Genomic DNA, 27,009 nt, shown 5'->3' with positions numbered 1-27,009 from the left:
GCTAGAGAATGGAAACATTTTTGCAAATAATTACTTGCTAAAAATTGTTAATCTGACAAATTATCTGTGATAAATTGTGCCTGACCTGTATCTAAGCAACATAATGAAAACTAAAATTACATCCTTCTTATATGAACTCATCCTGGATGATGATATTTATTACCTGCTTTTGATGCTGTGGGGAGTTTGACAGTTTGATAATCAAACCTCTTCTGAAAATACTCTAGTTTTTTTTATTAGGTGGAAGCTCTGAGCTTTTTAATTTCAACACAGTTGTAAGTATAACCCTCTGAGAAGATCTGATCTCTCGCACTGCTTCTCAGAATCACCAGCAAACTCAGTTCTTTGCTCTATGTTTATTTGCAATTTCAGCTGACAAATTGCTCATATGTGGGACTACATCTAGTGCAATAATCCTTATGGGACTTCATGTTGTTCACTCTTGTCCCTTCTGCTGTCCAACCTTCTGCTTGTTCTGGAATACTGCTGTTCTGTACAACAAACTTCTTTACAGCCTTTGGCAGTAGGGTACAAAACCAAAGCAGTAAGTGTCCAGGTAATTCTGTATGAATTTATTCCCATTAACCTCAAATTAGAGGCCCTGATCCACGAATCCTGCATGCATGATATGCATGATTCAGGTTTGCTGACAAATTATGCCCTTGGCCATCTACTTTCCCCTGTGAATTAATGCAGAACGGCCCATGAATCACTTAAGTTATCACCTAAGCAGAGCATTTTAAAGCAAACTAAAAATAGTTCTGGCTTACTTTAAAACTGCATGTTATAAAATGCAGGTTTTAGCAACTGCTTCAAAATTGACTCAGTGGACTTAGGCTGAGCATACCCCTAGCATAGACAACCTTGCCAGCTCTGGCAGTATATATCTCTTCATGAGTCAAAGTCATCAGAATTTAATGAATTCTCAACCTGAAGAGGTTATACAGCTCCATTCTTTTTTGTTTTATATTGTAACAATAGTCATTTTCCATGAATACATTAAGCAATGAGATTAACGTTTGCATTTTGGTTTATCTTCCATTCCCTGACAGGGAAAGAAACGTGGACTATTTTGTTTGTATGTGCTAGGTTTCTAGTGTATATAAGATTCTCATTATAGAAAATTTCATAATGCCAAAGGAATATAGGTTAAGGCCACAGTCGTCATTCCGTTTCATATAGTCTTCCAGACATACTAACARCAGACTACACCACTCTCTGAAAACAAGGACTACACTTACTACAGTTCAGTGGAAGACTCATTTAAAGATCAGAGGACTGATCAGATACGCTTTATGGCTGCCTATGACTATGTTGTAGTATTCAATTTTATTTAGAGTTTTTTTTATGTATTATTACACAGATATGAAGTTTGCAACCCGAACAAAGCCAAAAAAAACAACTGGATGAATAAGAGGTGCCACACTGCTATCTAACATTATAGCAAGCATTACTCTGTGATCATATCACAGATACAGCTACAGGAACATTTAACATCAGTGAGAATTTGAGAGTATTGTTGAACTACAATCAGAAATGACTCATTGCACATGTGAATCTTTTACTGAAGGAAATGGTATTGTAGCTGATGACTCAAATTCTTTTCTCTCCTGACCTGCTCTCTTTAGGCAAAGCCTCAAATCTTTATATTCTGATTCCATCCAAGCAATGGGTCATTTGGATAGTAGCTTTGTGAACCCTATGTACTGAAGGCCAGGAGGAGCTTAATATTATCTAAGCATTTTTATCAGTATTGTTCATGTGGTCCTAAAGTTATTGTCATACTTCATCCTGAACCTCTAGCACCCACTTTAGCTGCTTCAGGCAGAATGCTGAAGTCTATGCGTTGTGTTGATCCTTGATAAGCCTCCATATGGTATAGGTCTACTGGATGAAGTGCCATTCTCCAATTTGATTTGACTTTCTTTTTTACCTCTCAGAGTTATCTAAAAATGTAAAACTAACCTGAGGTCTTGCATTTATTCATTTAAGCCCTGACTCAGAGGGAGAGGTATGCTGGCATATACTGAAATTGGATCATAAGTAGTTTCAATAGGATTTCACAGAATTAAATGAAGGCAGATGTTTTCCTAATCTGTGAAAAAGAAACATATATAGAAAGATCCCCAAGTGGTATAACCCCAGCATTGGGATATACAAAACCATATACATAACTTCTGTCATACAGATATTACTGAATGCCTTCCTGGTACAGGGAAAAATTTCTTAAGCTCTTCTAATGTAGCAATACTAGTATTCCACAGATACAGAGGAACAGAAATAATTTATAAAGCATTTGAGCAACCGCAGCAGGTTAATTATATAAGATTACCTTTGATTCTATGTATCTGATCAAGTTTAGATTCAGCCAAATGTTAAGATTCTGAAAGAATGATATAGTCAGTCAATGCTTCTTAAAAACTAAAGCTAGAAAATTTGGAAACTGAATTGGAAGTTAAACATATTTCTTTCCTTATAAAGATAAACACAGCTGATAGAACTGAGATTATAAACATGCTATGACAAAGCAAAAATTGAAGCAGTAGTATAGGTTCATAACTAGACGGAGAGAGTAAAACTATTAATACAATGCAGTAAAGCCACATGGCCTCAATAAATATTGGTTCTGAGCTTGGAAGGAAACAAAATTATATGCTTATCAAACCATGACATCAAACAAAGTCAGGGTTGGAAGAAATCTTGGAGACATCTTCAGATTTCCATCTACCCTAAGGTAAGATCGACCATAACCATCAGTCAGTCATTACTGACTGATGTCTGTCTAGCCTGATAAAGAATATGCAACCTCTCCCAGAAATCTGTTTCAGTGCTTCACAGTACTTAGCTCAAGTGACTGCTTCCCAATGTTTAACTTAAATCTTTCTTGGTGCAGTTTACATGTTACTTCTTGGCCTAGCCAGCATCAATGTGGGAAACTGTTTGCTGACACATTTCTTTCCATATTTGCAATTTGTTATGATTTTCCCCTCAGTTTTTCTTTAAGCTAAATAGTTCTAGATCTTTCAATATGTCTGAGCAAATCATGTACTCAAGACTGTTGTCAGTCTCATTGATTTCTCCACTTTGTTAATATATTTCTTGAATTGCAGGGTCTGAAACCTTTGATAGTAACTAATCTGAGTAGATGACTAAAGCACAAGGTCTTTATGTGTCCTTAAGACTAAGTTCCTTTACATATTGCCCAATATGATGTGTGCCTTTTGTGCCACAGCATGAAGCCGTTGACTCATGGTCAGTTTATCATCCACAATAAGCACGTGATCTTTTTGTACAGAGCTGGTAAACAGCCAGTTATTCCCCATCCTATTTTTGCATAGCTAATTATTCCTGGCAAGATGCAATTCTTTCCACATGTCCCTATTGAATACCATACTACTTTTTCAGAATGGATCTCAGATGTCAAAATCATTCTGAATTATAAGTTGTTTCAATATACTTCTTTCCCAGCTTTGTGCTGTGATAAATTTGAATGTATACCTTATTCCAGGCTTGTATTATACAAGGTGAATGTAGTATTTTCCAGTCCATTAGAAGATGTTGAACGAAGAAGAGAAAAACATTTTTCCATCATGATGCCTTGATAAGTTTCATCCAAGAATCCTGAAGAATCTACCTGAGAACATGATTAGCCTGTTGACAACTCATTTTCAGTATATCTTGGAACACTGGGGAAATTTGAGATGACTGGATTGTCTCAAAAGTCAGAAAGGGCAACAACATGATCTAACTGATGTATAAGCCTTTTGACTAGACATAACTGGACTGATATAAGACATGATAAAACATTTAATTATGAAGAATTAAAAAACAAAATCAAAATGTTTTTCTGGACAACAGACTCCATCAGATAAACTTGATTTCATTCTTTCATGAGGTTGCAGGTTTGGCTTATAAATGTGATTGGAAACTTTTGACAGTATTTGAATTACACAACAGGATGCAATGCAAGGAAAGCAAATATGGAAAACCTACCACACAAACACTTAGGGCCCACTGGCTAGATATTAATTCTGCAAAAAAGAATCTGGAAATTACTGTGGTTCACATTAAGCAGAACATGAGTTGTAACTTTATGCTGTTGCAAAGAGGGCAAATGTCATACTCAGAAGTATGAACAGCAGTATATCCTGCAAGACCAATGAAGTAATCATTCTGCTCTAATCAGCATTACTAATATCACAGTGACAGGCTGTATCTGGTTTTGACATATCAAAAAAAAAAAAAAAAAAAGGACTGAATGAAGAAAGTGTGCAGGAGAGCAATGAGGGCAACCACAGGTCTCATAAATGTGTTCCCTCAGAAAGACTGAAAAAAAAAATTTTTTTTCTTTCAAAAGAGAAGGGTTATGTATTAGCAATCTACAAGTAGGTAAAGGGATGTTGCAAAGAACAGAGGAATGGCATCTTCTCCATGTTGTAATATATTTTTCTTGTTTCCTTGTTCCAAAAGACAATGTGATGGGCTTAAATTCCACCAAGAAAGATACATATTTGAGAAAAACTTCCTAGAAGTGAAAGATCGAAGTGAAGAAGTGGAATGGTTTGCTACTGAATATTGCATAGTGCTTCTATCTGGAGGTTGTCTAAAAGAGAGAAAAAATATTTGTCACAAACATGTAGGAATGGTTTGTCATCTCTCAGAGCAATGGAGACAGATCCCTCCACATCTCTCCAACACTACTTTTGTATAGTTTTGTGGTTCTGTAAGTCTATGCTGCATGACAATCTCGTTTAAAAACTGTAAAACTAACCATAATAGACACAATACACAGTACGAAGTGGCTGATGACTACCATAATAGTCACAAAAGACCCTTATGGCTGATTTTAGGCTCCACAAGGATCAGGACTAGATCCAGGACTTCCATTTTAAGAGGATCTCTGAATGTAATCTCTTTAAAGAGGATCCAGACACAAACTAGCACAGGGCTTTTAACCCACAAAATTAAAGCTTGCAAAATAAATACATAAAAATACCTAAAGCACATGCCTCAGGATGAAAGATGTTGGGCAACTTTTATTTCTGTGCTTGAACTGTTCTTTCCCAATGAAGCCCCTGAAGTACAGTACTAGTGTAAATAAAGCTTTCTCCTCTGGTGAACACTTGTTAAACATTTCATAGTCAATCCACAGAGTCAAGCCCAAAACTGGAAACAGTGAAGACCAATTGAGTTTTATTTTTTCCACTGCAGATCATTTCTTATTTCTACTCAGTACCATGTTTGAGAATATCTACTCTTTAAGATGGGACCTCAGAGAACTGAACTCAAACGTCAACTGGGACAAAACTGAAATAAGAAATACACTGCAGCTCTAAGAAAATGCTGATGTGGTTGCACATTCCCCCATCACCACCTTTTTTCTTTTCTCTCTTCTTTTTTGAAGTGTTACATTTGTAACCAAAGAATAACTGCAAGCTATGCACATGCACAGAAAGATACTTGCACACATCCAGAAAATGTACATAGTATGTATTTTATTTACCTCCTATTTTGCATTTGACTAGAAAGTTGCCTGACAACAGTTTTATCATAAGTAAGCTTATTTCTATCTGTAATCAACCAAAATATGTCAGAATCCAAAAAGCATAATAAAATTTCTTGGAAAAGCAATCCTTTAGTCGCGCAAGGGGGAAACCACATGTACAGCTGCAGTCTGACAATGCAGTGTTTATTTTACTACCCAGTCCACAAAATAACGTTTACCAAAACCTTCAGTTTTGCTGCTAATGTGTCTTGCATCAATGCTACTGGTTAAGAACTCCATTTCTAAAGATATGCATAACACACAAAGACAAGAATTTTAAAACAACCCATCAGCAAAGATTTTTACACTTTTTTGTTTTGCAAAAGGCAAAGCACATCACAAGACAATGGGCATGGAAGCATCCCAAGCATTACATTTTTTCCTAATCCTCCAGAAAACAACCACAGGTTTTAGGTGCACTCCATGTATTAAAATGGCATCCAAAGGATAGTATTAAGTACTGCTTCTATCATCAATTTATATTTAGATATAATTAGCCTGGGCTATAACGATTATAGTTTCCAATTTGCAGAATAAAAAGAAAACTCAAAGAAGTTAAATAGTTTGAGAAGGCTTTGGAGGGAGTTAGTGCCAGAGTTTCAGAGTTTCGGCGATTCTGGCTGTCAGGAGGGAGCACCATCCCTTTATGGATGCATTTACATGCAAGTACAGTTTGAAAAGACATTTTCCAACCAGAATATTCCAGTTTTGGTCAAAGCACAATGTGTCTGCTTGGGTAAGGGAATAGAAAAAGAGGATCTAAGAAGAATTCCCCACCTCATTCAATAGTGGGGGATGTCTGCCCTGACAAATGAAGGCTGAAGAATCTTTGCTCAAGCACAGACCCCTGATTGTCTGTGATACTTAACTCCATTTTGCATCACTCCAACTAGTTACTGTCAAGACAATGCCAAGGAACAGGCAGACTGAGACCAAAGAGTCATTACTGAAGAAACTACACTAGATTCGTCTCCTTCCATCCTCCACAGTCTATCAACACTACTCCAGCAGGCCCTGGGGCTCCCAAAAATGCCCTCAGGCCTTTCAGGGCACACCACACATACCCTGAGTTTCATGTTATAAAAACACCTCTGTGGTAGCTGTCAATGCAGCTCTCTTGTTATTTCAGATACTTTGAATTGACACCCCCCCCCCCAAAAAAATAAATATATATATATTTTAATGCTACAAGGACTCTGCAGAGCCCTCTGCAGAACAGACACCGGAGCAAGCGCTACGTGGTTTTGGCTAGGGGAGCGAGTTCTAAGCAGTGCAAAGGAGAACCAGGCTGTGCCACTTTGCCTTTCGGCCACTTGTCAGTTCTTGGACCTCTTTTATTTAGCATGAATATTTGGAATCTGAGGTGTCACTTTATAACTTGAAAATTTTTCAAGAGTGACTAGYAGTAGACTCAATTCCAGGAGGCCTAGCGTAATTGCTAATTCTGGGTGATGATGGATCCATAACAGGTTAAGAGAATCAGTCCCTTTTAGAGTATCTCATATTGGTCCTCGCAATTGATACACCAGTATTATTTTTCCTTTGTTTTGGCTTACAGCAGTAATATTACATTTATATATAAATTAAGAATCAACTAATAAAGTATAGTGAAATACTGATGCACTTCCCTAGATTTGTGATAGTCACATTTCAGTAGTTAAAATACCAAATGAGAAAAATATAAATGAGCATCTAAACATAAACTGTTCTTCTGGCAAATTYGGATCTGTCACAATTTCCAAACCAGCAAAAGTGAATGCTTTATCTGTGCTGTTTCAGAAACTGAGAGCAGTGTCTGAGCATGTGTCTGAAACAGAAAACTCCAGCCACTACCGAAAGAAAAAATCATAGTAGAAAAATTCACTGCAGCTACATAAAGAGCTGCATTAAAATGAAGCAACATTTTCCATTCTTTTAAAAATACATTAATTATTATTACAAAATAACAATAACAATTTGTTTCTCTAAATGCTATTCATCCCTCACCAAAAAGTGTAATGACAAGATTTGATAAAAACAGACATTTGGCTTTTGCATCACTACACAAGACCTTGGGTACCTTGATAAAAATAAGACCCAAAGGCCATGACAGCTGTACAGAACTTGACCATTAATGCTCAGACGCACTTTGCATTTTAAACAGCTCATTATTCATAATAACTTTGGACCCATAGCAGGTTTTAAAGCAAGAAGTCATGTGACGTGGGTAAGTCAAACACTGGAAGACAAATACAGTGGTATCATGACTCAGAAAGATAGAATATGTCACTTTTCATGATTCAATGCTTTAAAAATCTTCATATAGACATACTGAGCAAGGACCTTTGCTCCAACTAGGCTGATTTTTCTACAGGACTGAGCAGGGAAGAACAATTTCATGTCAGTCAGCACAAATTACAGCAGCCTCAGGGTATGCTAAATTGCACTTGGCAGGCCAGAGAGGTTATTCAAGCAGGGGAGGCCAACTGAAAGGTAGCAGGGCTTCATATTATGATGACTCTCCAATATGCAAGGGTTTCTTTTAACAACAAGATCCACTCAGGAAACAGAGACTTTTTTGTCTGCTCTGCAACAAGAGAGTAGCTCATAATAACCAGGACAGAGCTATCTGACTATATTTGCTCCAATAAATAATAACTCCAATAAATGGCCTTACACTGGGGTGAAAGTAGCACAAGTTTATACTTGAGTCAAAGGCTGTTGGCTGGAGCTTTCAAAGAGGCCTGACGGAGTTCACATCCCACTGCCATTGCCTTTACAGGATGTGGTTGCTCAGCTCTCTTATATTCTTTGGAAAAACCCTGCCACATTTTTGAATGATCTGCAAGCAGCTGTATGATTAACCCATATTGGCCAAATTACATGGACTGTATCAAATCATAAACCATGCAGATTCTCGTAAATTGAATCTGCAATACAGCATTATAAACTAGCTTGATTCTTCGTTTTATTAGAAAAATCCTTGAAAGTGAATCTTCTAACTAGATGATTTAGGATTATTAAGTGATATTTAAAGATGTACATGCTCATGTTATAAATATTTTCCATACTTCTTTTCATAAAACACGTAGCCAGCTGTGAGAATTGGGTCCTAAACCYAACCATTATGTCCTGACTCTATGGAAATTAAAGGGAACAGGCTGAATACAGAAGTGACCACAAGTTCACTCCTCTGCCTTGATTTAAGAAAAACCTGACACTCTTCTGGAAGTACATTTTACAAAACAACAAAAAAATTCTAACATTAGTGGATTCCAATCTCCAAGAACAATCTGTTATGTATAAAGCATGTGTGAAGTTTAAGATGACAGACATAACAGTTTTAAGTATTATGCTTCTTTCTCTCTGCATGATGAGTATGTATCTGAAGCTATTTAAATAATGTCAGTTCTTGTTGCCTCTAGTTCTGAAAAAAACCTAATTGTTTAATTTACCAAGTGAATTTTCTAAAAGGAAGTAGGCTTTCTACCTAATAAGGTAAGCCATTTAGGAAAGCCAAGAACGTGTCAGGTAAAACAAATCAGAAATTTAACAAAGCTCACCAGATTTGTTAATCTCTTTTTTCTAACTTCAAAAATACTTCTTCCTTAAGCTCATGTCAATGCTTGTACTGATAAGTGAAGAACATTAATATAAATTAATAAATGTCCTTGCTGATAAGTGGACTACAGATAATTTTTCCTATTAGTTTTTCTTTTTTAAAAACCTTGTTAATTCCCACTTCCAAACGATGCAGCCAGAGAATTTCCAACTCTTTAATGCTCAGCTGCCAACAAAAGCTTTTGCGGTATGTACAGTTTTGCTTGTTTGGGGTCTGCAGGGTTTTTTCTGCTTTGTAAATAGACACATTGCTCTCAGTACAGCGGGCGTAGGACATGTGTGGAACGGAAACCCACGACACATTACGCTGGAGGAAGTACCAGTGCGCACGCTTGCAGACAGCCTGCATCTGCATTTGCAAGCACAGGGGAGCGAGCCTGAGCCCTAGAGCCCTCATCGCAAGCGCTGCATCTGCCTTCCCTGGACAGGGAGCAGGAAGCGCAGTGGCGCGGCACAGCCAAACTTCCCTGTTGGCTTTCTGGGCCGGGCGCTGCTGCTGAGCGAACGCAGGGAGCACGGCTGGCGCTGCGGGGGCGCGCGGGGGTGGCAGTGGCTGCGCCGGGCGCAGTTGAGTCCGAGTTTGCAGAGCGGGAGCCGGAGCAGCTCCTCTGAGCCCCCTGCAGCACACAGACATCTGTAACAGTGCTCGTGGCCCGGGCTGCTGCCATTTGTGTTAGCGTGCGGTAGGGTGACAAACTGCCGTTTGCTGAAGCCGGAATGTAACCAATGTGCACTGGCTACACCAGCAGTTCATTAAAACGGTTTTACAGGGCAGTGCTTCATTAGCCAGCGCTGGCCTTCTGTGGAAACAGCCTTTCGCCTTGGCTGCTGGTTCCAGCTGCGCACCGCGAGGCCCGCGTGGCCTCCCCCAGGAGACAGGAGACGCGGCATAAGGACCTGGAACGGGAGCCCCTGCACAAATGCCGAGCCTCTGCCCCRAACCCCCTGTCTTGGTGCACCGAGTTCATTTTATACTTCTGTGTAACTGTTTCTTGCAAGAAATCTCATTCCCTGTATGCTGTAAAAGGTGTTTGTAAACCCAAGGCCCTGAAGTTCCACTAGCTGGTTCACAGGTTATTCCACTTTTAGATACGTTCTTTATACAYAAAGCAACAGCAGCATCTACATGAATGCAAACATAACTTTTGATGTCAAAATCAAAAAGATTACAGGTTCAATTTACGCTAGTTACCTAAGAGACTGGGGAAAAAAGCAAGAGCTGAAGCCAGGGAAAAAGCACCTTTCACCTGTATTTTCAGCAAAACAGTTGACAGAGGTTGTACAGAGACCTATGGAGTTACTTGGGAGGTGGGTGCTTTCCCTATAGTTGCAATTCAAGGATTGCACCATGCTGCTAGTTTTGTGTTTAATCACTGTCCTCAGAAACAAGCTCAGCCAATATCCGTACCATAGGGATAGGGGATTTTCTGTGGAATGATCCTACTCCAGAATGCCCAGAGCTTATGGGTCAAAGCAGACAAATCTCAAATGAACCACAAAAGCTGCCCCGAAGAGTCCAGTACAGCTGTGAAACATGTAACTCACTTACACAACTACATTTGGAGGCCTCTATAATCGAATACTACTGCCCAAAGCACAACACAGTTAGATTTACCTCCTTTGACTAACTGTTGTACTTGGCCTCTGGCATCATCATCTAATCATAATGTTGGGAAAATGAACAACTTAAAGGATCTAATACTGCCCATACTACTGTTGTCTACATTGTCAGAATGAATTAAAATGAAAGCTGTTCTTGTATTTGATAAATTTACGTCAGTTTATAATTCATGTAGATTAGTTCAGAGACAGGACCATACATTTTACTTCATATGGAGTTCAACATGAGAAAATTAACTCTGTCACTGAATTTAAGTTTGAAAGGAAACACAAAATGTTTAGTAACAGTTTTTCCAGATTTTATAGAGTGATAATGTGACAGTCAGCCTTTTGGCTTTATTCAATTTTCTTCTGGTTTCTTTCTTTATGCACAAAAAGGATGAGGAAGGAAAGTGAGGGGAAGAGGAAAAGAAGGAGGAAAAAAAGCAGAAGAAAATGTGCTTCTATCAGTCTGGCTAAGAAATATCAACTCAGAAAGCAGTGGATCTTACTGTTTCTAGAAATTAAGCCAACACTTGCTCTTTCATTTTTAAATTTGGCCAGATTGTCCCAACATTTTTTTGAAGAGAGTCCTTTCTAAATCAATGGGATTTTCCAATAGAAATTAAACAGTGTGATTTGACCCGGTCACCTGTATTGACATGTAAAAATTCATGACTGTATAAGCAGCACTATATTCATTAGTGGAGGTACTCACTGAATACCTACCAGCCATAGAAAAATGTGGGAAAATCCAGTCCACCCTGAACAAAGAATGAAGAAGTGCCAAGATGCTGTTTTGAAATATTAAAGAACAGGATCAGTCTGAGTCAGTGTATGCAACAACAGCCTTGTCAACACACCAGGCCTATCACATAATAAAGTGAAAAGCAATTTTCATCTTTTACTGTAGCTGCTGTTACTGTATAGCTAAACAGATGAGGAAAAGGGGAAAAATAAAATCCCTAAGAAACTCTTTTCTATAATGAGAACCCAAATTGTCATCTGCTGTGGTTTTAGTACTTGGCCCACTGTGTTTCAGTCATCTCATTATACCATCTTCTACAAATTTATCTGAAGATTTTTATACCCAGTTTCTTTTTTTTTCCCCCTGTGGAAGTAGACGCTAAGGAAGCACCAAATATCAAAGGAGAATCTGTGATGTATTCAACATGCAAATTAAACACTCACAATTCTGCCTTGGTGAACTTGGACATTACAGTCATGGCCAGCTAGCAGCAAGGACCTAGCACACACACTGAGTTAATACGGTTCCTAGCCAGGACACTGGAAGCTCTGAAGTTCCCAAGCAGGTGGTTGAGGTTAGTCTAAAGAAGAAGACTGTAAAAGGACCGGGACGCTTGTAGCCCTGGGCATGTGACCAGAAAAAAAAGCTGGTAGAAACTTGGTTGACATTTGCTAGAGCAGTGTTATTTTAAAAGTGTATAAGGAGTTACATGACTGATTTCAATTGATTATCCTGCTCCTATTTACATCTAAAGCTTCTTCCCCATGCATATCGCTCATTATCAACAGCTTTGAAATCATGAGCTATTATTATGGTTATTTTTCTGACTTTTTACTATTTTGTATTTGTTACAGTGTCTCACATTCAAGAAAATGTTTCCCTGATACCAGTTGTTATGGCAGGCACATTTTTTCCTAATTTGAGTACTTTTTCCATCTGTTCTTTAAACCAAGGATTTTAATATAAGTCTAGCTGAAAAAGGAGATGTTTCCATATGCAAACTGTCAAATATAAATCAGGCTCATGTTCACAGTCTGCAAAAAGAAAGAAATAACAGACTGTCAAGCCACAGTGGTTTTCTCTCTTYAGAACAGTATTTAGTATGGACATTTTTGTCATCTGCGTGTTTTGTCCCATCTATTAAGTTCTCTGTGTGTACTACAACCCTTTCTGTTGCAACCTCTATATTAGACAGAGTGATTCTATCTAAGCCAAGCTGACAATTACATTTAATACTGCTAATACAAACTAGTCTGCTAAAGCTGTGTTCTTTTTTTCTTTCCACAGGTACCTTAGCAGAGATACATTTTTTAATTACTGATGCTGTTGCATAGCACAGACCATGCTTCCTTTCCTAAAGTACAGCTGACTGCACTGCTAAGTATACTCAGTGTCCAAATACTTCATGTAACTAAAGTATGAGCACAAAACTGATCTATTGCAGAACAATGATGTGGTAAAGTTCAAGAAACAAATAATTCTTGTTAGTCTTTTCAGGAAGATAAAATACAAAAGGTTGGATGTATTTACTTCTTAAAAACAACATATCAGTGTCAGTGAAGTGCTCCAAGGAAGTTGCTGATATTGATCTCAATATTGCTTATTTTAGCATTTCCTGTTATAGTTTAGCACATCAGATGACAGCTTTTCTAAAACACTGGAGAAAGGATAAACCAAGAACAAACCTGTACAGCAGTAGTAGGTTACATTCTGCTAATTAAAGATCATAAAGCTGGAGGGTCTATATTGTTCATTTCTTACACAACTCGAAGGGAAATATGCAACCTCAACAAGCTGTCAGTGGCAAGGATACAAATCTCTATCCTGCAACTGTTCTGTGTGTTACTCTCCTCATAGTACCACCCAGGCTTCAGAGAAGTCTCTTGGAGTTTTGCTTGGGTACAAAAAGTCCCTCAACTGGAGCTATTTGAAGGATCAGGTCCAATATCATGTAACTTTCACCCTTAACAACCTCTCGCTGCAAGGTTTTAAAACGACCTCACTTGTCAGAGTCGAACTGTGGCTGGGAATTTTATCATCCAAAATAATACATATTTTTCTTTATTCTCACTTTTCAAAATTCCATCCCTAGAATCTTCCAGAATTTCCCCTTCTTTATTTTAGTGCTTTAAAAGCACAACACAGTGATTTATGTCTCTTTCTGATATGCTAACATTTGCTTAACATTAACAGTAAATATTTGTAAAGATGCAAAAAACACTCAATCCCCCCAACCATTTTCCTCCATTGAAAACCTATGTTGCTAATGAGGGACAAAAAAAAGGGTAATTAAAGCCATCACATTTAGCAGTGAGATATTTTTATATAATCCTTAGCAGTGGGTAGCACACTAGGCAGCTTCACTGCAAATAATGGAGGAGTTCAGAAAATAAAACGCATGCACGTAATACAAAAGGCCAAATTTTGTGATCTTTTAACTGATGCTGTAAGCCAGMGAAGCAGGGTAATTTGCCCAGTAATGTATTTTGGGGATGTCTATATTGTAGTGCAATGCAGAGATAACCCACATAGCTCTAGTTCATCAGAAATATTTCTCCTACAGTAGCACAGAGCTCAGCATGGGCTAATTTACCCTGCTGAGAAGGGCAAAACAATGAATGATGAGAAATGAGCCAGTGGAAAATACAGTCTTTTCTCCCTGCTGTTTCAGCTCAGTAGTTCATGMAGCATATGGCTTCACGTCCAGATGCTTAAGTGTCATTCTCTGCTCAACTCTAGCAACAGTTGTTTGAAAAAGCTTCTAATTCCTAAGAGCTTTAATAGCAAACTGAAGAGAAAGGAAGTGGTAACAGAAGCGGCTGGGATAACAGGAAGCATGAGTAGGCACGGGAGAGGAAGGACCATGCATGGAGACATTTCCAAGTTCGTGAACACTATAAAGCAAGGGATAGGGATCAGGGGCTGGGAACTCCACATCCATTTATCATACAACCCATACACCTTTTTCACTTAGCACTACTGGCAGCTCAATTAAAGTTGCTGAATTCTTTTCCTTGTTACTGATGTTGTTGTTCCTACATGTAAAAAGTCTGATATTTTAAACATTTTATTCTTAAGAATCAGGACTAAATCCAGCACCTTTGAAGTAATATGAGAAGGGGGGTGTAAGAGAAAGAGACAATACAAATACTTGGCCAGAAATTAGCTCACTCAAGCTAAAAAAATTCATTTTACTGGGAGTGGCACTAGTCTTTGGGATTAAGAAAGCAGGGCTCCATTTTAGAGAATAGCTAGTAAGCTGGGAATCTGAGCCCAGAAAGTGTGCCAGAAATGAAACAGTGATGCAACTTGGTGAGACTCAAAGAAGCTTCCAGTATTTTGGCTGACTGGGTTAAATGTCAGTGCACCAGCCTGCCAGGTGTTCAGTTAGAGAGAAAGCATTACTGCATCTGTAACAAATACATAAAGCTTACTGAGTCCTCCTTCTAAGCGCAGGCAGTAAATATTTAGAAGTTGCAAGGGCTGCAGCCTTTGGAATAAAACTTGCTGAAGAGTAGTGGCCAGAAAGGTGCTTCAGTAAAATTTTATCCTTACAACAGCATCAGGACAAACGAATCTTGATGCAGAATTGCTTACACAAGGTATTACAAATCATTATGGCTTATGTACTTGTCCAGGTTGAGGCCTGAGCGAATTCGAGCAATCTCAAATGGGCCTTACCATTCAAACTTCCAGTCTTGGCAAGACTTTAAAGTATTTCTCACCACTTGCAACGTTTATGCCCTTTGTATAACATCATACACAAGCACAGCATAATCATTTGCAGGGCAAGTTTATGATTCTTTCAGGCCTTCTATTTCCTTACTACACTCACAAATGATGCCAAATACTGTCCACCCTGCTACCTCTGCTAGCATTGGTGCTTCACCACATGAGAACATCTTTGGAAGCATACGCTATCTGTATTTTTGTGCACTGTACAGCTCTTAGCATACTGATGTTAAACCAATAATTAAGACTAGTGTCTCAGAACATTAGTCGTCTCTGGGCTTCTATTTTATCACTAGTTTGGGTTACCATTCAACAGCATGACTTGCTCAAAGAAGCTTAGCATTCAGGGAGCAGCTGCAGTGCTTGTTTCGTCTGAAATTCAGCTCTGACTCCTTCTCATGTGAGGATACACAAAGTGCCCATGAACCACTGCTGCTGAAGGGTACATGGGCCTGGTACGGAAACCCATTTTAGTTTAGTTTAAAGTTTCTTTTCCAAATAATGACAATGCTGGCCATGGCTCCTAGACACTAATACATGCCCTGTTCCATGCCTATGTGTTGGAGCTTGATTCAGAGAAACAACAATGTGAGTAACTGTTAGTCACAGAAAACAGTTCATCATTTCCAGCTTTCTGTAGTCTTGTAGTCTCCTGTCTCCTGTATGTGGGTGCGTAGTCACAGATCCAATGACTTAGCTGGAAAAATTTCCGCCTTGAGCTAGACTACTATAAAGAAGACAGAAGTAGGGTTTTTTTTTAAAGGAATTTGTCTGGATAACTTTTTTTCTTTCTTTGTCATTCATATCATCATGGCAGATGACATGATACAAAGAAGTATATTTGTGAAAACATTTAGCTTTGCCTTTTTCTGCTCTAAGAGGTTATCATTTCACTATCACTGAAACCAAATACAAGTGTACTTCTATAACTTTAAGGTATTGCAATGAGACAGGTTTTGGGGGTTTTTTTTGGTACTCAATTTGTATGTTATAGAGGATTTTAAAGAGGAAAATGAATGAATCGCGTGGAACTTCCTGATGTAAAGGGAAGATTGTTCTTCCCTTGGACAAGTAAATGATTCTGCTAAAGTAGAGACGCTTACAGAAACTGAAGGAATTAGCAGAGGAAAAGAGCTCTTAGAAGTGCCAGGAGCACACAGCCCAGACTCAGAAATACCTGAAAAGGAACTTCCCAGGACCTAGAAGAAACTATACAGAGTTTGCTTCAATTCAAAAAGCTACTGATATGACCAAAACCGTGCTTGAAAACTATGACCAACTTTTGTAAGGACACAGTGGGCAGGGAGAGATTTGTTTATGAACTTTTATATTTGTCTTTTGTCATGTCTAATCACTTGGAGAGTGCCTGTTTTAGCTTATATACCAATAAAAACAGGCTTTTGGTCATCTTTGGAGGGTTCAGTTCAAGAAAAAGGTCTAGTCAGAGTGAAAGCTTAAAGTTCCAATCCAATTATATACAAAGGTACTTTTTCTTAAGTTTATAAAAAATATTTTAATGGTATTGTAGGTAAGATTTTTCAAACATGCCCGAATGAGTTATAAGTCCAAGTTCCACTGAGCTGTGATTCTGGCCAGGTTGAGCAGTACATTTCCTTCTTTTTTTAGCACCTATTATACCCCTGCCCAAATAGGGCAGTCTCTCAGATACAAGTCCAGTTAATGTTGCATAACTAAACCTTTAAACTCGTGTTTATGAATAAAAAATGATACTGATAATTAAATTATTCTGGCCTCTGATCTCATAAACAGATGTGTTAGGGCAAAACCCTTACAAAATGGGTGGGGTTCCAGAAGACTTCAAAGGATTTTGAAATTTTTACTTGTATGAAAGTGTGAACAATTAATTGTTCAGAGTTACATAAATTAAAAAGTCACTTTATTAGGAAGGAAGCCCGTTTTTAGAAGTTCTTTTGCTTGCTTCTTCATTTTGTAAATATAAGAGAGTTAGAAGATGACATGAAACTTTGTTTCAAGATAAATTCTAAGTTAATAAATATTTCCAAACTTATTACATAAAATTTATTAAATTGTTGCTAGTCCTAAGTCACTGAGTAGACTGAGGTTTTGTAACTGTACCTGTAGTGGTTTTCAAAAGAACCATTTGCAGCTCTGTGCTGTAAGCCCTCTAAAAATACATACTGAGCAAATTTGTCTCACTTTTTTCCTCAGAGTAACCACTGATGAGATTGGGATAAAACTGCTGGGAGCAATATATTACACAATTCTTCTCCTTCATTTCTTCATCTCCCCATTGCATTTTCTGTCTCTCTTTGCCCATGTCTATAGTTTCATACTGCTTCAAAATGTTTTCCACTATACCAGGTGAACTGTGTCTTTGTACTTTTAAGAGACCTAATAGAAATATACTGCTCAGTTTATACATACTGCTAAGATTAAATTCACTTTGAGAACCTTAGCTAAAAGTTTTTTTAGAAATGAGGCCATGACTGGCTAGCTGTATATACCAGGATACCAGCAAATGTTAAACTTTCTGAAATCAGGGAACTACAGTGAGCTTTGGAATTTGGCTTTAAGATGAATTCATGTCTTTCTATGAACTCATCTAGATATGGGGAGGAAGGAAATGGCTCCTCAGGGAGAGAGGCATGGATCTAGCATACACCTAGGTACAGATTCCTAGGGGCAAATAGGCATGGGAGGAACAGTTTGAGCTCAGCTTTGCTTTGAAGTTGTTCTTTTTTTTAATTTGTAGAGCCAAACTATAGATAGAGGAGGAGTTTACAGTGATTTTCCCAGCAAAAGTGTGACCACTGCTACAGTTTATCTACACAAGCTTCAGAGAACGTAGGTAGCTGGACAGGGAAAATGATATAAAGCAATGGAATGTTTTATTATTTCATCTGCTCATAAAGCTTTACTTAATAGGGAATGAGAAATTTTTGTTGATTCATATTTTTCTTATTGTTATTCAATAAGAAAAATTCTTCTCAAAATAAGAGGAAGAGAAAGATGATAAAGGGGGTAAGGCCATTAAAAATTCTTATATACTGTAGAAACATAGATAGCTTTGGGGGTTAGTTTTTAACCTTTAAGGACAAAATCAAGTRGAAAATGAGGAAAAAATATAATAAATGAAAGAGAAAAATAACTTGGGTCTTGAGTTCTCTGCTTATGTCATAACACAAAGTCCTGAAGACATTCAGTGGAATAAGAAGTGTCAAAAGGAAATATTTTTTTAAATATTATTTTTTTTAAACTGCAGAACTTAGGTCCTTGGAAAATATTTTTGAATTTGCTGTTATCTCTGTCTAAGAGGGATAACATAAAAACCCAGAAATGTAGAAGGATAACATTATTTTTAAAAGTGATATTAAACCATCTAGTTCACAGCTTAACTCAAATTTTAACTAGTAGACCGCTGAAAGGAGCTGATACTTTTCTYTCAGTAATCTGCCTCTTATCAGTAAAGAACGTTAATGCCTCAGCCATCATGGCAATTCTTAAGCATGCATAAAATTTCTAGATTGTAGTGACTAGAGACCAGGATAGACAATACACGTGAAATTATATGTTATAGATTTAATTAAAATGCCATTGCAAACATTGACAAAGCTTGATGTAATACCTTTGCCAGAACTTAAAAAGCAAAAAACAGGATAGATGGTAAATGTGTAACCAAGCCCATTCTCCTTCCTTTTACTTGCATTGGAAAAAATAAAAAGCTGCACACTGAGAATATCTGYACTTTTAAGTTGAGCCAATGGTTATCGCTCACAAAAATTATGCACAGATGCAGCTATAGACATTTGTATCTGAACTGATTTGTTCTTCTTTTTTAAAAGAAGACCTGAGAAGTAATATATATTTTAAAGAGGGACTGGAGCTTTAGTAAAGATATTGTCTCAGAAATTCATAGAACCTTTCCATTTTTCTTTACAAATATCCAGAAAGAATTCACATTCAAACTCATCCGAGGTAAATGACCATCTCACTCCAGAGTTTTCTTTTTTTTTCCCCTTCATTGAGTTATGCCAATATTCCTTTCATTGGCAACTTTCCTAATCCTATTCAAGCAGCCTTTCATCAAACACATCCTCTTCACATTTTCCTAACCAGCTCTTAAAATATTCCCACTATTTCTGGAGAAATTTTGTTGTAACTCCCTAATCCTGTGTACAAATACAGACGATATCATATTTATTTATACTGCTACCCATGTAGGCATGTGAGTATCCTCTTTGATCCAAAGGAAGACAGCAGAAGCTGTACTTGTATCAGTACACTGTACTGATGATAGGCCATATACCGCATCTGAATCAGCACTGAGAATCTCAGTGTCAAGTTATATCAGAACTGTTAGGCACCTATACAACTGCATAGTAATTGTATCCATGATACTAATCTGTGTCCCGCTCCGCAGTGTCGGTGGCCTGGCACCAGTCAAGTCCAATAGGTCTCTGGCAACTGTATTCCTACAAACACCGCGGTGGTGCTATGCAGGCTTTTCTTCAAAGCACTAAGTGAGCAATACTAAGTAATACTAATTAGGCACCACACAGACAGCTCTGTGATTCCCAGCACAGGAATGGGTAAAGGAAGAGTTTGGGCAAGGATAATGGGCTCCACGTGCCAGAAGTGTGTGAAGGAGATCTTATCATTCATAGTGCTTTGCACTGCAGACTCCAGTCTAAGGTCAAAATTTTTGAATCCTGGTGAAATGATAACAGCTGAGCAATGGGAAATTAGTGAAGGGAGAAATAAAAGAACCCTCTCTCTGCAGTTAGTTCTTCAACATATGATTGAGCTCCTGTCCAAAAACATCATGCTACTTGGTGGCATCATGATACGGAAAATTTACATGTATTACAAGAGATTCAGTGTAATTCCAAAGAGTGCCCTCTTCATATCATGCATAAATTCAGATAATTATGAAAAATCACCCATCTGTATACTACTGATGCCATCATAGCAAAGTCTGTTAGTTTTATACTGTAACATGTTGTGCGAGTTATAAGATATCATACAAAATATATGTACGTTTGTGTGTAAAATATGTCATACCTGAAGGGAGACCCTTTTACCCTTCTTATGAAGCATAAAATCCAACACAGCTTAAATCTTTTTTGTTCAGTACAAGCATAAAATGAGGTTCTTTCAGCTTGATCATTTTGTTGGCTATTAACATAGCCCATGGCATTCTGGTTAGGAACAAAGCAGTTGTTCAGCCACCACAGTAATGGAAAAGTGAGTTTCCTGAATGAGTAATCACTTAGGAGAGGGCTAAGATAAAGGCTTTACTGCTTTTATTTCTTTAATCAGTCTTCCAACTTCACATGAAACAAGCTCTTTAGTAGCAAGCTATTGTTCTCAAACTGTATTCCTGAGGCTGATTCTGAAGTTACTATGCAATTACCTTGGCTTTGGAAAGCTCCTTGTTATTTTTTTCCACTACTACATTCTGTTTCAGAGAAAATAATCTAAGTGATGTACTTCCATCTATCCTCTTTCCTACTTTCTGGCTTTCAAAGTCCTCTTTTGTATACTTAAGAGCAACTTTTAAAGTACTTTTCAAATTAGCATTGAGCACAGACACTATTTATGAAAATCTTTGCAGCTATCTCCTTACAGAGTTCACAGTGACTGAACTAGAATGAGCTGCACAGTCACTAAGCTTGGGATGATTTCTAGATAAGAAAGCAGTTGCCCAGCTTTGATAAGATGCTGGAAAAGAATTTTATATTTAATTTGGGTAAATGAGCTGGAATAAGTAATTTTCCTCTACTTAATAATTTTATCAGGCCTTAGAGATTTCTCCTTGTTTTTGAAAGAATGATACATGTACATCTAAAGAAAGCCGCAGTGAAACAGTTTTTCACTGCATAATGATGCCATCAGTCCGCTGCCTAATTTCAATAAGAAGTCTTGATTATGCTACATACAATTCTGGTGTGCACTATGCAGAGGAACATTTTACCATAAAGGGAAGTGCAACACTCCTTGTTTGCAATATTCTCTGAAGGAATACCTAGTTACATGACACAGTACAGAGACAGGCAGCACCCCCTGATTGAGCTTGAATATTGGAAATGGTCCACTATTGCGGGCTCTTCTGAGCTAAGAGAAGATAGCAGTAAACCATGGCTAACATGGCCAGACAGCTTCCATGACCCAATCTAGTTCTTTTAGAATTAATTCAGGTATCCCTGTTTATCATACACTGTACCTTATATACATCCTAAGTGCACACAAATATATATGCATATATATGCATAAATATGTACACATATATGTGCACATAAGTAATATTTATAAGTGCACACACATATGCGTATACACACATGCACACACACAGAGGCAGTGAATTTCACTGTTCACTTCTCACAGCAATTCCCTTTGTATGGCAAAAATATATTTTGAATTTTGCTGGGTTCTATTGGAATGAAGCATACCATATCTTTCTCTTTCATAGAACATGGATGTTCTTCCGTTTTAGGTCTACTCTGCAACCACCCTCATAAAAAGTTTTCATAAAAAGAATTAGTACATCCTCACATTACTTTAAAAAGAAGCTGCATGTTTACTCTTTGCTGCGCAAGAAGCATGTAATTATGACACAGCGAGTAAGCATAATATCCTCATAGCCTAGAATAGCTATGATCATAGATTAACTTTGCTGGAAAAGGGGCCAGGGGAAAGGTGATGGGGTGGACAACAAAAATATTTATCTATGTATCATTTCACTTAAATGTCTCAAGTTCTATGAAGAGGTACTGTTTTAATTAGGACAGTTTTACCGAGATTAAATATAACTTTGAGAGAGCAGTATTAATTATTTGTATTATAGCCATGCTCAAACTGAGAACAGGGTTTAGAATACTATGCATTCAATACTTCAAGAAGTATTTTTGACATGTTATTGTAATAACACTGTTTAGTAGAGAATAATTTTTAATAATTTAAGGGGGGGGGTTAACATATAAATGGAGAAGAAAAAAAACCATTCCTCTGCCCCCTTTTGCAGCAGTAGCCATTTCTAGCCTTGAATTGCACAGTCTTGGAAATGAATACAGAATTTACCCACAAGACAGACATGCCTGAGCTGGCTACCCCAGTGCTCAGCCCAAGATGGAACTGAGGRGAAACTGCAGGGGATATACTCCAATTGCATGAAAAATACTACATTGCCTATTGATGACATACTTCATTTCCACTAATCCAGGAATCTCTCTGCCTCTTACTGCATTTGGACATATRCATATCCCCTTGTCTACAGTCAAGCAAATTAATAAAAACATAGAAAGTATAATAACTAGCTCATGCTTTTTGGAAAGAAAACTTACAGATCACTGTAGACAAGGCCATAAATCTGTGCTGTGCTCTGATGATAGATTCCTCTCAGGATAATTAAAAGCAGGATCACAACAAAAGCTGGAAGCCCCCAACTCAAAAGGAAGTAAAGTAGATAGCGCCGCTCTGTGTGTTCATCATTCATCACCAGGACGTACCAGAAATTAACAGCCTAAAGAATAAAGCAGAATATTAATCAGTAGACTTAGTCAATGATTAACAGTTTCAAAAACCAAGATCACTCTGAAAGTCATAATATGGCATATTCTGTCTCAGCATATGCACATATACAATAATTTGTTCTCATTTTATTCCCATAAGTAACCAAAAGAGAATAATTATAAAGGAAGTATGCTTATTTATGTAATTATTAGTCTTGAAAATAGACTATCAGAGAGGAAGGGACACCCTATTTAGTACAACATATTCTATTTTTGCACTGCAAAAATTGTTTTCTTCTTGGATTTCCATACCTTCACACAAAGAATGACATAGAATTATGTTCAGCTCATTATCAAACAACATAAGTGAGAACTTAAAAAAACATATATGACTCAAAATGAACAAGTGGGATAGTAGAAATCTCTTGAAAGAACTGTTAGTATGAGCAAGGAAACCCTTCTAATAGAACAAAATACTTGCAGAGTTTTGCTCAATCTTTGTGTTTTCTTAAGAAGTTAATAGTGGAAACATTTTTTTAACGCTTAACACTGCTATGCATATTTCCACATATTATTACTTTCTAATAAATGTTTAAACCATCCATAATTAGAATATATTTTGCAAAATATTTCTTCACTTCAAACCTATTATACTAACTACAGCTCTGCACGCTACATAATTATTTTCAACATTTTATATGGGAAGAATAAAGGATCAATTTCACCTTTTTCTGTCCAAAAGGCATCTAATTCAAGTGTGTGCCTCTAGGCTCCCAGGATAGTCGATGGAGAGAGACAGGCATCTTCAGGTACCCAGTGATCCTTACCCAATAATGCTTATATCTCTCCACTGACTACACAGGGATTTCACATAAGGCAGATTTATATGCTTAACTTGTAGCTGTTTATTGTTAGGATAGCTGAATCCCATATGCAGTGCCAAGACTGTAAAGTGATTATTTGTGTTTGCAAAATTTTCTGAATTCCCATAGCCAACTGTTTGTCTTCCTGTTTATTCAGGCAAACTGAATTTTTACAATCAAGTGCTTAATTAGTGGTTTGTGGATTGCCTATGTAAGTCTCATCAGTCAAGTATCATTACAGTTTTTGTTCTGTAATTTATATACCATGAATATACAATACTTTCTATCATGAATCATAAACTACATTATATAAAACTTGTTTTCCATAAAAATTATTAGTTTAGTAAGCATTTTAAATGCTCCTCTACAGAATGACATTTTATATGTATGTCCAGTGTATATAATTATACTAATGTAATAATTGTTATGGCATTTGTCATTGTCATTTGGTGATGGGTGGTGTGTGAACAAAGGCAAGTTTAATTTTCATTGAAGAAACACAGGAAAATCCTAATGTGTAAATTGCAGCTTGCTTGTGTAACTTGAAAAAACACAGGAAAAACTATTAATTCCATGTTGAACGTTCACAGGAAGAAAATATTAAACAGTTGAAAATTGCCTTTGAAAAAAATTACATTTTTTAAAAGATTTTCTCACTTACTGGCTGATCTATTATAATAGTCTTTTCTCTCTTACTTTATACATTGTACTGAAAACTTATTCAAGATTCTGTTTGTCACCTTATGCCAATAAAAATTCCCTGATCTCAAAGGAAATGGGAGTCTTTCCTTTGTGCAGTTAAAAGCTAGCTGTAAGAAGGAGGAGAAGCAGAAAACAGGTGTGGAGAAATCTTCAAATTACATAGTCTTGTAATCCTGACTGGGCTGTGCTTCACTGTGAACATTTCCAGACAGCAAATCCTTGGACTGACTTACGCCGTTACACTCAGGGATTGTTGGTTCTACTAATAGTGACTGTCTGGTCATCATTGTTTTCAGTCATACAACTGAGATTGTTTCCTAAGAAATGGTACTACATGTCCTTGCCTTATGTCTGTTTAGTCACATTTACCTGATTTACCTATCACCTGATTTATCATAGAAGAACAATTAACATGAGTCTTCCTACAAATATTTAAGGGAGTTTGGTTAGTTCACCATTTCATCTGCAGTGATATTTCTATCTTGATAATTTAAGTTCTTGTCTTCAACCCCCTTTTGATGATCCAAAATTAAATCAATGAAATACAAATAATGGAGCTAATTTTAGCAAATCCTTTCCTGTTGCCATGCTGCAATAACCAGTTCTACAGAAGAATAAAATGTACAGTCCATTTCTCAGCTGTTCAGGTGGAAGAACAAATGTACAAGTTCTGATTGCTCCGACGTGGAATACAAAACAATTATTAATTCAAGTAACATTTTAATGAGACAAAGCTAAACTCAGTGACACTTTTTGCCTTTGGAATGAAACAATCAGTTGAAGCTACCTTCCTCAAAGTGGGATGCTTTACTTATTTATTTATTTTTCTTTCTTCAGCAATAAGTGTGGATGTCAGGTAAAGATTAACTTCAAAATGCTTTAAGTAAAGTCTTTCGCAGTTCAGTGGGAAAGCTTCTATTTCCCTTCAACCTTCTTTTTAGGAATGGGCAGGGCATTTGTTTTCAGAGTTGTTGCATGCTTTCATATAATTAGTTTTTGGATCCTGTTAAGCAGTCCATAAGTCATGCTTAAAAATAAGCATTATACTTACTGTAAGATAAGTACTTGTCTTACAAGTCTTCAAGTAAATTTACAGAAAACTTTGAGGTGCCAGTATATCCAGGAAGGGGATTCATGTATGGGTGACAGCAAGCTCATGATATTCACTCTGTTTTGCTTATTGCATTGACACTTTCTCTGTTGATTTATTCCACCTTAGCAATGGTTCAAACAAATACAAACTGTGTAAGGTCTATCTTTTCCCACAAGTCTTCTCCTATGTCAAAATTGGCAATTGAGGATCTACACAGGTTTATTTTTCCCCTCAAAAGACAGTTTTTAACGTATTACTTTTTTTTAACATGCTTTTTTATAACAAGTTAGAAAATGTAAAAAAAAAAAAAAGAGAGAGAGAATTCTATTTACTTATACTTGGTTGTCATACTACAGATTGATGGAAGGATAACAGATTACGAAAAGGCATCCTTAGAGTATGTTGTTAAGATAAAAACATAGACTGCTTTTGAAAATACAGGCTCATGCTGTGAGGTAGCAGTGGGTGAGGACATTTCTAAGAAGGAAAACTTCTGAATTTCAGACATGAGTATGAGGCAAATATTCCAGGCTAAGTTCACTGTGTGGGCACAAAGAAGAGTAATTTGCACCTTGCTCACTCCTTTTCTCTTGCACTCAAGAAAGCTTTATCCTGGGAAAAAAAAAGGCTAATGATATTAACACTTTGCATTCTACAAAAATTCCCCATAAAAGCCAAAAAATAAGACAAAACAATAGGACAAGAACAATATAGACAAGCAAGTGACAACAATAATCTGATGTGCCCTTCATTCTGCCTCTGCAAACAGAGCAGGTCTCTGAAGTCCTTTCCATTCCTGCATTTCAGTAACTATGTGGGTAGTATAAATAGTGACAGAGAATGTAAGCCTACAAATACAAGAAGCTAAAACTGTAAAGAGTTAGAATGCCAGGCTATGGATTTTGTTGTTGTAACCATTAATAAAATATAGTAAAATGCTAAGTGTAAGCACTAGAGCTAGCAATATCTGGCTATAAACTACAAAAGATGTACAGATTAAGACAAAAAGGTAAGGAAGTTGCCCTAGAATCTAGGAAGGGAAAATCTTTGATAGAGCTGGACTACAAAGTTCAACCTGTATAGGTCCAATTCTACAGATAACTGGTTGTACCTGAAGACATTTGTTGACTGGAAATGTTGTCCAGACACATTCTGAGCACTGCAATTTAAACTGCACACCTCTCACACCTGATCATGACATTCATCTACTTCTGTGTGCAGTGATCGAGGCTGGCATTAGCAGATATGTGTAAAATCAGTCAACGATCAAGCATATGCACTACTCTACACAGTGTCCAAGAGGGCAGAGTGACTGCATGAGTGGTACAGAATCCATTCATATATTTTTGCCTACTGTGTCCCAGACACAAGTCCTATGTAGGTATAAATACATTATTAAGGATATAATACTGCCTCCCAAATCAGGTCATGTGTGTTAAGTATGCAATTCCGAGAAATACAAACATTCATTTCCCGGGCATGTAAATCTGCCATTTAGACAGCAGTAGCATCTAGAATTTCCAGATCAGTCTGGTTTTCCCCTGGCCCCACAAGCTTTGTCAATATTGTGGGGACCAAGGACAGAGATATCCCCAGCATTCTTTAGTGCCTGAGCATTGCTTCCTCACTGTTTTGGG

At 37.3% G+C, this 27,009-nt stretch overlaps 1 protein-coding gene across 1 annotated transcript in view; it reads right to left on the bottom strand.

Moving 5' to 3' along the window:
• The window catches only part of LOC112966773 (G-protein coupled receptor 98-like), a 200,341-nt gene that overhangs the window by 67,027 nt on the left and 106,305 nt on the right, over window positions 1-27,009 (bottom strand). Inside the window, exon 33 of the mRNA XM_026067216.1 lies at window positions 22,547-22,725. Within this exon, the coding sequence (XP_025923001.1) occupies window positions 22,547-22,725 (179 nt within the window). The remainder of the gene's footprint in view (window positions 1-22,546; window positions 22,726-27,009) is intronic.

Source organism: Apteryx rowi, unplaced genomic scaffold, assembly GCF_003343035.1.
Source record: "Apteryx rowi isolate R43461 unplaced genomic scaffold, aptRow1 scaffold_104, whole genome shotgun sequence".
In the NCBI taxonomy this organism is placed as follows: domain Eukaryota; kingdom Metazoa; phylum Chordata; class Aves; order Apterygiformes; family Apterygidae; genus Apteryx; species Apteryx rowi.
This window is presented reverse-complemented; position numbering and strand designations above follow the sequence as displayed.